Source organism: Hypomesus nipponensis, chromosome 20 (genome assembly GCF_054491055.1).
Source record: "Hypomesus nipponensis isolate SF chromosome 20, ASM5449105v1, whole genome shotgun sequence".
NCBI classification, from domain to species: domain Eukaryota; kingdom Metazoa; phylum Chordata; class Actinopteri; order Osmeriformes; family Osmeridae; genus Hypomesus; species Hypomesus nipponensis.
Genome location: NC_140380.1, coordinates 5,479,517 through 5,494,103, shown reverse-complemented (window position 1 = coordinate 5,494,103; position 14,587 = coordinate 5,479,517). Strand labels below are relative to the sequence as shown.

Sequence of the window (14,587 nt, the reverse complement as noted above, 5' to 3'; positions counted from 1 at the left end):
CCGGGATAATACTTCGACATAATCTACAGTTTCTCACAAAGTCAAAACGTTTGGAGGATGCGGGCATCGATCCCGCTACCTCTCGCATGCTAAGCGAGCGCTCTACCATTTGAGCTAATCCCCCGGTGAAACGACCAACGGATAAAATTAGCCAATATTTTAAATCAAACGCAAAAAGGAAAAATCAGAGAATCAGAAACAGTAAGTACATTATAGATGTCTGTTGTGAAGCAAACAATTGCTATTTACAATTTTGCGCTAAACTAAAAAGTATCATTAACAATCATCGAATGAACATTTTATTGGTTAACCCGACAGGGAGAAATTCAACTTGGGAGGGTACAGGGGAGGAGTGACAAGAAGATGGCGAGCGGGGTTGGAAGTGAGTAAATAACGAGTTATAACAGTATTTATACATAGCAGACCTACACATGACAGTTTGGGTTGTTATGAGCCAGAGAACAAGTTGCATGCTCACATGAAGTAAATGCCATTTGTAGCCTATATACTAACCATGTATAGCACAACATGCATGAATGGCTGAGCTAGTAGCCACCCCCTGCTACTGTATGTTAAGGTACGTTAGCTCGATTACAGCTAGCTAGCTAGCTAAATCTGACTAATACGCAAAACATGCACAGCTGCACAGCCGTCCAAAATATCAGCCGGCTAGCAAACATTATAGTTTTATTTTACAAAATGATATTTTCTATTCTTAGAATGTTTTACTCCTCTTGCACAATATGTTCGCATGATAGCAAGTGACATTTGCAAGCATGACTCTCCCTCGCACATTAGGTTGGGGTTCATAGGTTTTATGATCAGGACAAGATGACGGCTTTGGTTGAGCAAGATGAGAAGAAAACATAAAGTTTGACATATGAGCTTTGAACCAAGAGATTCTGAACAATACTGAGCTATGTATGGATATTGATTAACCCCTTTTCCCTCATCCCCCTAAAACTCCATCTGCAGAACACAAGTTGCTCTCTATGGGGCCTACCGAACCATGGTCAGTAAGGGAAAAGCTATGCTTGGCCACCTCTGTCATGAAGAGTGGAGACCAGAACTGGTACTGTCATCGTATCACTAACCATATCCTACTACATAACACTTTTTTTAGACGACATAAATGTTTGGCCACAGGATTTCAAAAAAGTAACTAAAAATAGATCATTATTGCACCTTCCGTTGTCATTTAATATTTTTAGGGTGTCAGTCAGTCGAGCCATCAAACCCTTCTCAGAGCCTGGACGGCCCCCGGACTGGTTTTCACAAAAGGTAAGACAGGCGGACATTTCCAAACGAAAGCAAGCAGATGGTACCTCAGAGTACAGTATCTTTGACCCTCCTCTTCTCTCTTTTTCCTCTCAGCACTGTGCATCTCAGTACTCTGGACTTCTGGAGACAACCGAGGCACCAAAGTAAATAAAGAAACTTGACATAAATCATCTTTGGATGTGGGTGTATCATGTTTTAGTGCTGTGTAATGGAAGTACCATTCCCCTTGGTCACCAGATAAGACACTAGTGTTGTGATGCAAAATTGCAGAGACGTGGAAATAGAACGTCATCGTGCCTGTAGGTATCGGTGGACAGCCCATGACATCTGTGGTATGGTGTTTGTTCCACACAGACGGAAGCGGGGGGAGAAAGGGGAGGTGGTGGAAACAGTCGAGGACGTGATCGTGCGCAGGCTCACGACGGAGAGGATCGACGAGCTCAAGAGGCTGATCAAGGACACCCAGGAGAAACACAGGTACGCCCGGCCTCACAGCGGCTCCAGTCGCGTCCGTCGGAGGTCAAGAGAGCACGTCTCTCGTCCGCAGTGAAATAACAGTGAATACTGTGGACGAAGGCGTCCAGCAGCTGTAGGCCACTTGACGAAGCAGGTTTTGCGATCTGCGCCGTTCACAGGAAGCTGAAGAGAGAAGCTGAGCTGATCCAAACAGGCCACCTCGACACCCAACTGGAGGAGCTATGGAGCGACATTCTGCAGTAAGACAAACATCTGTTTAATAACGGCGTTATTCCAGCAGTAGGCACGTCTCACACGCCTGTTTTTAGCACCCAAGGAATACCTGTGCTTGAACGTTCATATTGGATGACACTCTTTGTCGGTAGGACACCCAGGGAACTCCTCGCCAGAGGTTGCTCCAGAGAAAATGTGACCCTCGTGTGACCTTTGTGTCTTATCAGGAAGAAGAAGGAGGACGAGGAAACAGCCGAGGAGAAGAGGAGGGCAACAGACGCAGCCTATCAGGGTACGCTCGACTCGTTTCGACGGACGCCGGTTTCCGAGAAACGCTCGTTGTAGTCACGCGCTTGTTACAAACGCGCAGACCAGGCGTCGTCCAAATCAGTCGCCGGTCACCGCGTGGTGTTGGATTTGATTTGATTAAGATCCTCATTAGTGGATCCAGAAACGCATCAGCGACTCTTCCTCGGGTCCACACAGAACACATAACGACGAAAAAACAAACCGAAAATCATCCTCACAACCCCCGAAAATACTAATAACAAAGAACAACGGAATTCAAGTAAACACGTGACGCACGTCGATGTCGGACACAAACAGCCACGCAAATTGTGCTTCGCTCGTCTTTTCGGGCACGGGCCTTTCTCGTGTGGTGTGTGTGTGTGTGACGACTGAACTAAGAGCAGTCTTACCCCTGCCGCCCCAACCCCTGACCCCCTTCCAGCCAGACAGGCGGTGAAGAACACCCCTAAACGAGTGCCAAGTGTGACTGTGCGATCCCCCCCGGGGTGCGGTTCGCCGGGCCTCGAGTTCTCCCACGGCGATGCGCTGCCGAACGTGGCCGAGGATCCCGGCTCTTCTGTCCCTGTGAGTCCCTGTCAGGGGGGAAGGGCTAGGGGCAGGGCCGGGGGCAGGGCCGGGGGCAGGGCCGGGGGCAGGGCTGGGAGCAGGGCTAGGGGCAGGGCTGGGGGCAGGGCTAGGGGCAGGGCTAGGGCCAGGGCTGGGGGCAGGGCTAGGGGCAGGGCTGGGGGCAGGGCTGGTGGCAGGGCTAGGGGCAGGGCTGGGGGCAGGGCCGGGGGCAGGGCCGGGGGCAGGGCTAGGGGCAGGGCTAGGGGGCAGGGCTGGGAGCAGGGCTAGGGGCAGGGCTGGGGGCAGGGCTGGGGGCAGGGCTAGGGGCAGGGCTAGGGCCAGGGCTGGGGGCAGGGCTAGGGGCAGGGCTGGGGGCAGGGCTGGTGGCAGGGCTAGGGGCAGGGCTGGGGGCAGGGCCGGGGGCAGGGCCGGGGGCAGGGCCGGGGGCAGGGCTAGGGGCAGGGCTAGGGGGCAGGGCTAGGGGGCAGGGCTGGGGGCAGGGCTAGGGGCAGGGCTAGGGGGCAGGGCTAGGGGGCAGGGCTGGGGGTAGGGCTAGGGGGCAGGGCTAGGGGCAGGGCTGGGGGCAGGGCTGGTGGCAGGGCTAGGGGCAGGGCTGGGGGCAGGGCCGGGGGCAGGGCCGGGGGCAGGGCCGGGGGCAGGGCTAGGGGCAGGGCTAGGGGGCAGGGCTAGGGGGCAGGGCTGGGGGCAGGGCTAGGGGCAGGGCTAGGGGGCAGGGCTAGGGGGCAGGGCTGGGGGTAGGGCTAGGGGGCAGGGCTAGGGGCAGGGCTAGGGGCAGGGCTAGGGGGCAGGGCTAGGGGGCAGGGCTGGGGGCAGGGCTAGGGGCAGGGCTAGGGGGCAGGGCTAGGGGGCAGGGCTGGGGGCAGGGCTGGGGGCAGGGCTAGGGGGAAGGGGTTAGGGGCAGGGCTGGGGGCAGGGCTGGGGGGAGGGCTGGGGGCAGGGCAAGGGGCTCTCAAGGAGACCTGACTGGAGCTCACACGGTGCAGGTGTAAAGACAGGGCCTTTCACTTTGACCCTCCAGGCCCCCGGAGCAGCAGTGTTCATGCCCCTTACTGAGACCTCGGTTCCTGGGGCTGGAGACGGGGGCCTGGGGGCGGTCCTGGAAGACTCCCTGCAGAAGAAGCTCCTCGTCCAGAAGGCGACACCCCCCCCCTCCCCCCTGCTCTCTGAGCTGCTGAAGAAAGGCAGTCTTTTGCCCACCAGCCCGAGACTGGTAAATCTGATTAATTAAAATAATTAATAAATAAATAATTAATTTAATAATTTAATAATTAATTATTAAAATAATCTAAGGAAAGAAAATCTTATTTTATTTGGTTTAGACATTTTGTTGTTGTAGTTGTTTTTCTTTTTTTTTCTTTGCACATCCATAGCAGAAGCCTGGTGCAAATGCGGGCAGTGCTGAGGAAGAGGGGTCTTGAACGTACCTCTGTGTTCACTGTCTTCCAGGTCGGCGATGGCGACCTGGCTTTGGCTGCAGCACACGACTTACAGCTGACTGCGCCCAACATACCTGGCTCCCAAGCAACAGGTAAATCCACAAGCACACTACCCCCCCCCCCACAAAAAAAAAAACACACACACACCCAAACTTGTGCACACACCCAGCTTGTTCACAGGGCATACTCTTGCCTAATACTAGTTACATAAGCGAGAGTTGCGAGGATACATGTGGAATGTTCTAGCGCCGCTAAGCGATACTCGCGATACTGTTTATGCAAACCGCGGCTTTTTGTGCTTGCGTGCTTATAGGCGCTACGTCTGTTCGGGAAGGGACTCTAAAGCTGGGGCAAATTGGCTTTGCTCGCCCCCGACCGGACGTTTGTTTGATACGATGAAACCGTCGACTTTGAAAAGAAAAAAAAACATTTACCGTGACCTTTGTCCTCGAGGGCTAAACGGTCAACATCGATGATACGAAAGAGGAGTGTTCCTCTGGACACCTTCCTGCTGAGCTGTCGAGGCGGTGTGTGATAAAAGGCAAAGACATTCCATGGGGACAATAACGTCCACAGAGGAGGAAGGCATTCCCCCCCCCCTCCCCCCTTCCTCCTTGTCAGCCTATCGTCATCCAGTTCCAAAATGAGCGCATGTCTTGAGCGTCCAGGGAGAAACAGGATTCGATGACTCCGACCTCCACCAAAAACAGCCGCACGTCACAACCGTGGAGTTATATCAGTGTATTCGTGTGTGTATGTGTTTTCCCCCACGGGGCAAACATAATGCTTCCCCTGCCCTTTGTGGATGCTGTCTATGCTCTATGTGTGTGTGTGTGTGTGTGTGCGGCAGGTGCCCCTACACTGTCTCGCCTGCTAGAGGCCGGTCCTGCCCAGTTCTCCTCTCTGGGCTCCCTGTCCAGCCCGGAAGCTTCCGCCGGCGTCCAGCTCACGAGCACAGCCCCTGCTATGGACTGCCCTGCCTCGCTGCACACAGGTCTCTTCCGCTTGTCTCCGTGTCTGTCTGTGCTCACCTGCTCCATGCCCCCACTCCCTCCCTCCTTTTCCTCTCAGCCCTCAGGGAAGTGTTTTTTGTTGTTGTTTGTTTTCGAAGGGAGCCCTCCATCTTGTTTTGAAGGAGGCGGCATCCTAAACCCTGTTCTCACCTGGTCTGAGCAGGCGTCTCGGGCGATTTGACCGCGAGCGGGCAGAGGACGTCTGGCGTTTAGAAGGCGTCTCTGCGCGCCTCGCCAGGGATTTTGCTCTCTCCCGAACGTTTCGGTTTGCACGGAGCAAAACGTGTCGCTGTTTTGACCCAGTAGGAGGCGGCAAAGTGTGCTTCCGTGCCTGGTCTTCCGGAAACGAACGGAAGCAGGACAATACATCAGAACAACACAGACGGGGTGGCATCTCAATACGTCCTGGGTGCATTCACATCTGCTCTCAGGTGTGAACAGGGGCTCTCACCATGCACATTTAGAAATGGACAGCTGGATACATTCTTGCAAATGATTTTGCAAACGTTCAATTCGGCCCCTACAGATTCAAAAGTGTCTTTCCAGTCACAGAGTGTTATAATTCATGGGTTCAATCGTTTGGCCGTGGTCATTAGAGGTCGCTAACGCTGCAGCAAGCGTAACCAATGTGATAGACATTTGCCCCTTCAGGCTGGGTTGAACATTGGATGTGTCCCACGCACCCCCCCCCCCCCCCCGTCGGATGTCAGTTGTGTTGTTGCACTGTCTGAGGTAAAACCATTCTCATCTCACCTGCTGGTCTGGAAGTCAGGCAGCCGGATTGACCCGGAAGCCCTTGTCTTTCTGTGTGTGGGCAGGGGGAGAGGAGATGGCGTCGGCCGTGCCGGCGGTGTGCCAGTCGGGCCCCGGTGGGGAGAAGGTGCCGGAACTGGGGGAGGAAGACCTGGTGACGGTGTCGTACATGGGCGACGAGCTGGACCTGGAGACCGTGGGTGACATCATCGCCATCATCGAGGACAAGGTACGTCTTGTCTGGGGCCGAAGCGCGATCTTTGCCTTTTTTCCTCAGCGACGCTCCGGTTAATAGCTCTGAGAGGTGGTTTGAGAAGTGTTTGGAAGGTGGGCGGGTTAGGGGAAATTCCTGTGGTGCTCTGAGGTCATGTTTCGATACCATTGAGATCAAGTCGATGCTAATGGAGATTTCCGGTTGGAGCCCCGGTTAAGACTTAATCGTGACGTGCTCCCACCTCGATTGAGATGTCGAGGATTGGAGATTGCATCTAGCGAGTCACCGTCATCAAAAGTAACTTGGAAATACAGTCAAGTGTTTAATGCGCGGAAACGGCGGAAAAATCCGGTTGCAGCATAGTGTTACGTAAGGCAACGTAAGGGTCCCCAAGGCAACGGAAGGTTCCGGTGACCCCGACTTGCCAATTGAGTGTCCCGTCTCCCCTGCCTCCAGGGAGACGAGAATTCCGAGGCCCTGGACGCCGCCGCCGTCGAAGCCGCCCTGTCTCTGTGTGAGGAGAGCGGCCACGCTCTCACCGGCCCCTGGGAAGCCCCCTTCAGGACCCCCGAGGCAGGCCCCTCCGCCCCCCTCGGAGCTGGAGCCTCCCAGCTCCCCTCCCTCCACCCGGCCTCCCTGCACGCCGGCCCGGAAGGGCAGAGGGAGGCGGGGGGCCCGGGGGGGGGCTGCGGCGGCGGCGGCGGCGCCAACCGGTGCCCCTCGGCGTACACCCTGGGCGTGGGGGCCCCCTCCTCCTGCTCCTCCTCCTCCTCCTCGTGCGTCTCCTCGGGGGCGACGGAGCCCGGCCAGGCCGGGGCCTTCCTGCGGGCCAAGGCCTCGGGGGGCGGCGGGGGCTCGGGGGGCTCGGCCGCCCCCTCCCGCGGCGCCAGGAAGGGCGAGCGCGAGGCGTGGACGCGGCGGGGAGCGGACGCGTCCTGCGGAGGTAATTGACGCGCGCGCGCGCTCGCGTGGACGGCGGTTGCGTTGGGACGTGTCACGTGGCTGGTTCTCTCATCGGCTTCTCTTTTCCAGACCTGCTCTCTGAAGGCGCCCCCGTGACCGCCCTGCACTGCAAGGTCAGATACAACAGGATGCTGGTGACGAAGTGGCTCGTCATGCTGTCTTGTTTGTTAGTTTCCCTGGAAGGTTGAGATCTATTCCACTCTCTTTTTCTCTCTCTCCTCTCTCTCTCCTACCCGCCCTCTCTCTTTCCTTCTCTCTCTCCTCTCTCTCTCCTACCCGCCCTCTCTCTTTCCTTCTCTCTCTCCTCTCTCTCTCCTACCCGCCCTCTCTCTTTCCTTCTCTCTCTCATCCACTCCCTCCCCCCATCTCTCTTTTTCTCCCACTCCTCCTCCTCCCCCCTCCTTTTTTTCTCCTGCCCTCCATCCCTCTCACTTTCTTTCTCCCTCTCACCCTCTCCCCCCATCGCTCTCTGTCTCTCTCTTCCCCCTCCCCCCCCCCCACCTTCCCCTACAGGAGGCGAAGGAGGACGAGGGCCCGAGCGACGGCGAGGACGGCAGCGTGGCCTCCGACGCCAAAGAGCCGCCGGGGGCCAGCGGCGGCGGCAGGGGCGACGAGGAGGACGGGGAGGGAGAAGGGCCGGAGCAGGAGGAGGAGGAGGAGGAGGAGGGCTACCTGTCGGAGGCCGAGGGCGAGCTGGAGCGGGCCAGCGAGAGCGAGGACGGCTCCAGCCTCCACACGGCCTCGTCCTCCCTGCGGCTGCACGCCACGGCCGACTCCGCCCCCAGCAGCCCCGCCTCGTCCCAGTTGTGAGTGAGCTACGGGCACGCTGGGCGTCGCAGGTGTCGTATGGTGTTTACCGTTTGACCTGGAAGGGTTTAACCTCCCCTCCCTTTTGTGTCCCTCCCTCCTCCCCTCCCTCCCTCCCTCCCTCCCTCCCTCCCTCCCTCCCTCCCTCCCTCCCTCCCTCCCTCCCTCCCTCCCTCCCTCCCTCCCTCCCTCCCTCCCCTCACTTCCTTCTCCCTCCCTCCCTCCCTCCCTCCCTCCCTCCCTCCCTCCCTCCCTCCCTCCCTCCATCCCTCCCTCCCTCCCTCCCTCCTCCCCTCCCTCCCTCCCTCCCTCCCTCCTCCCCTCCCTCTCTCCCTCCCTCCCTCCCTCCCTCCCTCCCCTCACTTCCTTCTCCCCTCCCTCCCTCCCTCCCTCCCTCCCTCCCTCCCTCCCTCCCTCCCTCCCTCCCTCCCTCCCTCCTCCCCTCCCTCCCTCCCTCCCTCCCTCCCTCCCTCCCTCCCTCCCTCCCCTCACTTCCTTCTCCCCTCCCTCCCTCCCTCCCTCCTCCCTCCCTCCCTCCCTCCCTCCCTCCCTCCCTCCCTCCCTCCCTCCCTCCCTCCCTCCCTCCCTCCCTCCCTCCTCCCCTCCCCTCCCTCCTCCCCTCCCTCCCTCCCTCCCTCCCTCCCTCCCTCCCTCCCTCCCTCCCTCCCTCCCTCCCTCCTCCCTCCCTCCCTCCCTCCCTCCCTCCCTCCCTCCCTCCCTCCCTCCTCCCCTCCCTCCCTCCCTCCCTCCCTCCCTCCCTCCCTCCCTCCTCCCCTCCCTCCCTCCCTCCCTCCCTCCCTCCCTCCTCCCCTCCCTCCCTCCCTCCCTCCCTCCCTCCCTCCTCCCCTCCCTCTCTCCCTCCCTCCCTCTCTCCCTCCCTCCCTCCCTCCCTCCCTCCCCTCACTTCCTTCTCCCCTCCCTCCCTCCCTCCCTCCCTCCCTCCCTCCCTCCCTCCCTCCCTCCCTCCCTCCCTCCCTCCCTCCCTCCCTCCATCCCTCCCTCCCTCCCTCCCTCCTCCCCTCCCTCCCTCCCTCCCTCCCTCCCTCCCTCCCTCCTCCCCTCCCTCTCTCCCTCCCTCCCTCCCTCCCTCCCTCCCTCCCTCCCTCCCCTCACTTCCTTCTCTCCCTCCCTCCCTCCCTCCCTCCCTCCCTCCCTCCCTCCCTCCCTCCCTCCCGCCTCCCCTCCCTCCCTCCCTCCCTCCCTCCCTCCCTCCCTCCCTCCCTCCCTCCCTCCCCTCACTTCCTTCTCCCCTCCCTCCCTCCCTCCCTCCCTCCCTCCCTCCCTCCCTCCCTCCCTCCCTCCCTCCTCCCCTCCCTCCCTCCCTCCCTCCCTCCCTCCCTCCTCCCCTCCCCTCCCCTCCCTCCCTCCCTCCCTCCCTCCCTCCCTCCCTCCCTCCCTCCCTCCCTCCCTCCTCCCCTCCCTCCCTCCCTCCCTCCCTCCCTCCCTCCCTCCCTCCCTCCCTCCCTCCCTCCCTCCCTCCCTCCCTCCCTCCCTCCCTCCCTCCCTCCCTCCCTCCCTCCCTCCTCCCCTCCCTCCCTCCCTCCCTCCCTCCCTCCTCCCCTCCCTCCCTCCCTCCCTCCCTCCTCCCCTCCCTCTCTCCCTCCCTCTCTCCCTCCCTCCCTCCCTCCCTCCCTCCCTCCCTCCCTCTCTCCCTCCCTCCCTCCCTCCCTCTCTCCCTCCCTCCCTCCCTCCCTCCCTCCCAGCTCCATGAGCAGTGAAGACCAGGAGGCCATTCAGGCTCAGAAGATCTGGAAGAAGGCCATCATGTTGGTGTGGCGCGCCGCGGCCAATCACAGGTCTGAACCCCGGCACAGATACACCACAAACAGCATGAGCATTCACTGCGAGCCAGACGCACGCTAGTATATGCCCCCCCCCTCCTCCCTCCTCCTCCTCCCCCCGAATAAAAAGTGATGTGTGCGTGTTTGGTTGCTGTGCAACAGGTACGCCAATGTGTTCCTACAGCCAGTGACCGATGACATTGCTCCAGGGTACCACAGTATAGTACACAGGTAAGAACTGGGGAAAGTCTGGGCTGGTCATTCTCTTCTCAAAGTCACTTCAGAACACCTCGTGGGGCCTGTGCTACACTCCGTTTCGGGCTTCGGGCCAATAGTCCTTCACGGCTTGCCTCACTGGCCTTGCCGCTAACCATTTCCTCGTTTGTATATATACATCAAGCCTTCCACCCCCTGTCCTCTAAATCGAATCGCACGGCCCCTTTTTTTTTTTTTTTTTTTTCACAAGCAACGCCTCACAGAGGCTTCACATACGCCCACAGAACTGCACCTAAACCAGCCTAAACCTTCAAGGAAGACACGGGGAAAGGTCCCAGGAGAGAACTCACACCCTCTTCTCCCCCTCCCCCCCCCCGTCCTCTCCTTCTCTTCTCCCCTCCCCCCCCCCTCTCCTTCTCTTCTCCCCTCCTCCTCCCCCCCCCTCCTCCCCCCCCCCCCTCCCCTTCTCACCCCCCCTCCCCTCTCGTTCCCCTTCTCCCCCTCCTCCCCCCTCTCCTTCTCCCCTCCCCCCTCTCCTTCTCCCCTCCCCCCCCCCACCACCAGGCCCATGGACCTGTCCACCATCAAGAAGAGCATCGAGACGGGCCTGATCCGCACCACGGCCGAGTTCCAGCGCGACATCATGCTCATGTTCCAGAACGCCGTCATGTACAACAGCTCGGACCACGACGTGTTCCACATGGCGCTGGAGATGCAGCGCGACGTCCTGGAGCAGATCCAGCAGTTCCTCGCCACGCAGCTCATCATGCAGACCTCCGAGTCGGGCATCAGCGCCAAGAGCCTGCGCGGGCGGGAGGGCGCCCGCAAGCAGGACCCCTCCGACAAGGTAGGGGGCGCTGGGCGGAGAGGGGTGGGTGGGAAGGGGAGCAATGGAGGGGGGTCATAGAGGACACTGGGGAAAGTGTGTGTGTGTGTGTGTGTGTGGGGGGGGGGGGGTTGAGGTAAAGTTTTGCGGAGGGCTGAAAGGGGCCAGGCAGGGTTGGAAGGAAGTTATTCTTAGGTGGGGGGGGGGGAGGGTTGAGGACTGAGGTTTATATTTAGTCATTTAGCAGGCACTCTTATCCAGAGCGACTTACTGTAAGTACAGGGACATTCCCCCCAAGGCAAGTAGGGTGAAGTGCCTTGCCCAAAGACACAATGTCATTTCGCACGGCCGGGGAATCAAACCGGCAACCTTTGGATTAATAGCCCTGTTCCCTAACCGCTCAGCCATCTGACAGCCCCAGGTTTAGGTGAGTCTAGTATGGGAGGTAATAGGGAGAGAAGAACAGATGCTTTAAGAAGCAGGAGGATAGGTCAGGGGGACAAAACGATCCGAAACAATCCTTTGAGTCACTGGGTTTTAAAGATGGCAGGGCGGGCTTCGCAAGGAACAACATTCAGAACACAATTCCAACGTTGTGAAAGAAATGTATATTACCAGGCCTAGTGACTGCTGTACCCGGTGTCGTGCGAGTGTGGTTTCGGTGTGATAAACGACAGTTTTCCTCATGAACGGCCGTCATCCAATCATTCCGCCGACCTTTTGGTGTTTGTTCCTCATCCCTCACCACTGACGCACGAACACATCTGCTGCTACAAGCGAATCACGTGGGGGACCCAGGGTCCAACTGTGGCCCGGAAAACAATCGAATCATGACCACGCGAGTCCACTCTTTCACGTCACACACACGGTCCATTCCATCCCTCCCCTTCCTTCTTTCTTTCTTCATACTGTCTCTCTGTCGTTTCTTTCGCGGCTTTCGTGTTTGCCTCTGTGTGTGTTTCCGTCTGTTATTGTTGGCTGTTTGTGCGTGTGCTAGCGTCAGAGCTGGGAGGGTCAGCCGTTGGAGTTCAGACTTTAAACTCTCTGAGTGACTGGAATTGGAATCAAAATCAAGTTGCAGAATTGAATTGACAGGGAAACGGAATGTAGCAAGGTCGTTTGTGCCTTGCTAAATCATACAAATAAAAAGGTTTTATTTTAGCTGAATTGTGTTCTAATTAAAATCACAGACATACGCACACTTTTTTGATTCGGAGGCACTCAAAATGGTTCTCGTATTGCGGTAGTTCATCCGCGACACATTCCACGGTTCTAATGTGCTTCTGACAACGAACGCCTCTAAAATGCACCCAGATTTCAGCACAGCTTCTCCGGGTCTTGTTCCACGAACGGAGGCCGATTTCGAATGACTTCCACAAATTCTCTGGTTCCACAAATTCTCGACCCCAACCCTGGTGCTTTGTCATCATCGCCCGTTGGGACTTGTCACACTCAGCGCTGAAAGTGTCCATCCTAATCCTCATACAGGATGCTTGTTGTCCCTCTTTCAGACAGTTTGGCAGGTCAGCCGCTATCACTCGTCCGTCCGACAGAAAAGAAGATGAGGGAAAGAGCAGGGCTCACATCCTCGCTGTCCAGGTGTGGCACAGAATGGTGCTGTGCCTCATCGTGACGTTGTCCTTGTGCCACTGTGTGCTTGTGTGTGTGTGTGTGCCACCGCTGTTACAGTGTGTCTTCTGTGTTTCAGTCACTCTGCCCCTCTTCTTCCCTTGCGCTCTCTCTCTGTCTCTCTCTCTCTTTCTCCCTCTCTCTGACTGGATCTTCTGTCCTCTCACAGGACAGTGTCCCCATGGCCTCTCCTGCCTTCCTTCTCTCTCTCTTTGTAAGTACTCTGACAATAGCCGCAGCCGATTACCCGCTCAAACCGTTTTCTTCATTTTTTTTTCTCCAGTTTTTTTCCTGTTCATCGCTCTCTCCTCCCCCGCCCCCCTTCTCCACACACACACACACACACACACACACAGTTGTGGCCCAATAATGTTCACTAAAAACGAAATTGTCGTGTTTTTTCGTCCCCATTCTGGATGTCACTGTTTATATTGTCGAAGCTTTATTTTTGGTTTCAAATCCTAGCTAGCTAGCATGCTTAAGATGATTGGGTGTTCTCAAAGTGTCATTTGGAGCATAACCACTACCCCATAAAGGAATATTTATGGAAAAATACCCCACCCACAACTTCTCTCTCTGTCTTTGTAAGCACCTTGACAACAGCTGCAGACCACAATCTGCTCAAATATATATTTTTGTTTCTGTTTTCGCTATCATCTCTCCCTCCCTCATACAGATATATTTGAATATTATAGTATATATATTATACGTTTTTTTTTTCTTTCAGAACCAGCGAAATAGCATTCTTAACATAACTGGGCATTATGGTACAGGTATACAAAATACCGGTAGTAAAAAAAAAAATGGTCAGTAACGATTGTAACATGTGGATACACCAACATATTTATTTTATGTCAACAGTATTCTGGAATAAATTGTGCATTTGAATTACGTGCATAATTAACTTAGTACCCGTGGAAATATCCATCTTAATCCTTATACAGGATGCTGTCTACCAGTCTAGGTATAATCTAAAATGATAAATAAAACAATTATGGATAAGCCATTATTTGGATGTAGATAGCATTTAATACTCCGTACCTTTCCCATTCATAATCACAAAATCCATAATCTTCAACTGACAGCTTTTTGAAATGTCTTGCCCCGCTGTACCAGGACGGGGGCACTAGAGGGCGCCGCTGTGCCATAGAGGCCGACCTGAAGATGAAGAAGTGACCCGGAGGAAGCCTGGATGTCTGGGAGCTGGACGGGGGACGTCTGATCGATGCCCTCCGGTCAGGCCCGCTTGATCCGACACGGAGGACACCCCTGCCTGGGCAAACCCCTCTTCCTCCCATCTCCTTCACAACATGGACCCCTCTCAGCTCCAAAGTGCAATGCTATCCACTCATGTCATCTAGGTGAAATTAGACAGTACAGCCCCCCCCTCCCCCCCCCCCCCCCCAAGAAAAGCACTTATTAAACCATGAGCGCCTGTTGTGTTCTGAGCGGACGAAGGACCTATTTTTATAGGACCGAATGCACTTCTCGTCTACCCGCCTACCAGATGGGAAAGGGGACGACATCCTAACCTGCACATCGACTACCCGTCTTTGTCATGTCGGCAATGCAGATCGGTACATGTTTAACATATTAAGAAAAGGTCATTATGTTTCATCTGGGCCACATGATGAGGTAGTCTGGGGTGCAGGGTGGGCTATCTGGACTACACTGTGTTGGGTCGACACGACGAATGGCGTAACCTTACATTGTGAACGTGTGATGTGATGTGTTTTGAACGTACTCTGTCTAGTATTGTACGGGCATGTCCTGTTGTGTACATACGCCTTCGTCGAGGCAGTCATGAATGTTTGGGAAAACAATAAACATTGCTGACTAAGAATTGGCTTGGTTCTAACTACGTTCTGAATGCCCCCCCCCCCCCTACTAACTGGAACACATGAAACACCACAAGTGTCGGAACTTCTTCTTTGAATTTTTTATTATTAAAACCACCAGCAAACCTATGCTGTGCACAAATCAACTGAACACATCTCAGTCAAGTAGTGACAATCAGTTACAATACTTTCGAACCCTCACTGACCAAGTCTTCTCGACCAATAGCAGACAGCCACAGTACAGGCGATTGGTGAGTGCTACGC

At 56.4% G+C, this 14,587-nt stretch overlaps 1 protein-coding gene and 1 non-coding gene across 4 annotated transcripts; one reads left to right on the top strand and one right to left on the bottom strand.

Annotated features, from left to right (window-relative positions):
- Nucleotides 1-51: 51 nt before the first annotated feature.
- On the bottom strand, nt 52-124 carry trnaa-agc (transfer RNA alanine (anticodon AGC)). The gene has a single exon. It is a non-coding gene; the product is annotated as a tRNA-Ala (tRNA).
- brd8a (bromodomain containing 8a) lies at nt 80-14,328 on the top strand. Of its 3 annotated transcripts, XM_084684422.1 has the most exons (21): nt 80-201; nt 319-382; nt 976-1,072; nt 1,212-1,281; nt 1,375-1,424; nt 1,636-1,758; nt 1,917-1,997; nt 2,199-2,263; nt 2,702-2,844; nt 3,866-4,057; nt 4,294-4,375; nt 5,134-5,277; nt 6,115-6,278; nt 6,720-7,206; nt 7,296-7,339; nt 7,740-8,032; nt 9,737-9,829; nt 9,977-10,045; nt 10,595-10,877; nt 12,655-12,699; nt 13,602-14,328. In XM_084684422.1, the coding sequence occupies exons 2-21, from the start codon at nt 364-366 to the stop codon at nt 13,659-13,661; spliced, it is 2,604 nt and encodes an 867-aa protein (XP_084540548.1). In that variant the 5' UTR covers nt 80-201; nt 319-363; the 3' UTR covers nt 13,662-14,328. The 3 variants fall into 3 exon arrangements, with proteins under 3 accessions (XP_084540548.1, XP_084540550.1, XP_084540549.1); XM_084684424.1 differs by lacking the exon at nt 5,134-5,277; XM_084684423.1 differs by lacking the exon at nt 12,655-12,699 and having other exon boundaries at nt 134-201.
- The last annotated feature ends 259 nt before the right edge of the window (nt 14,329-14,587 follow it).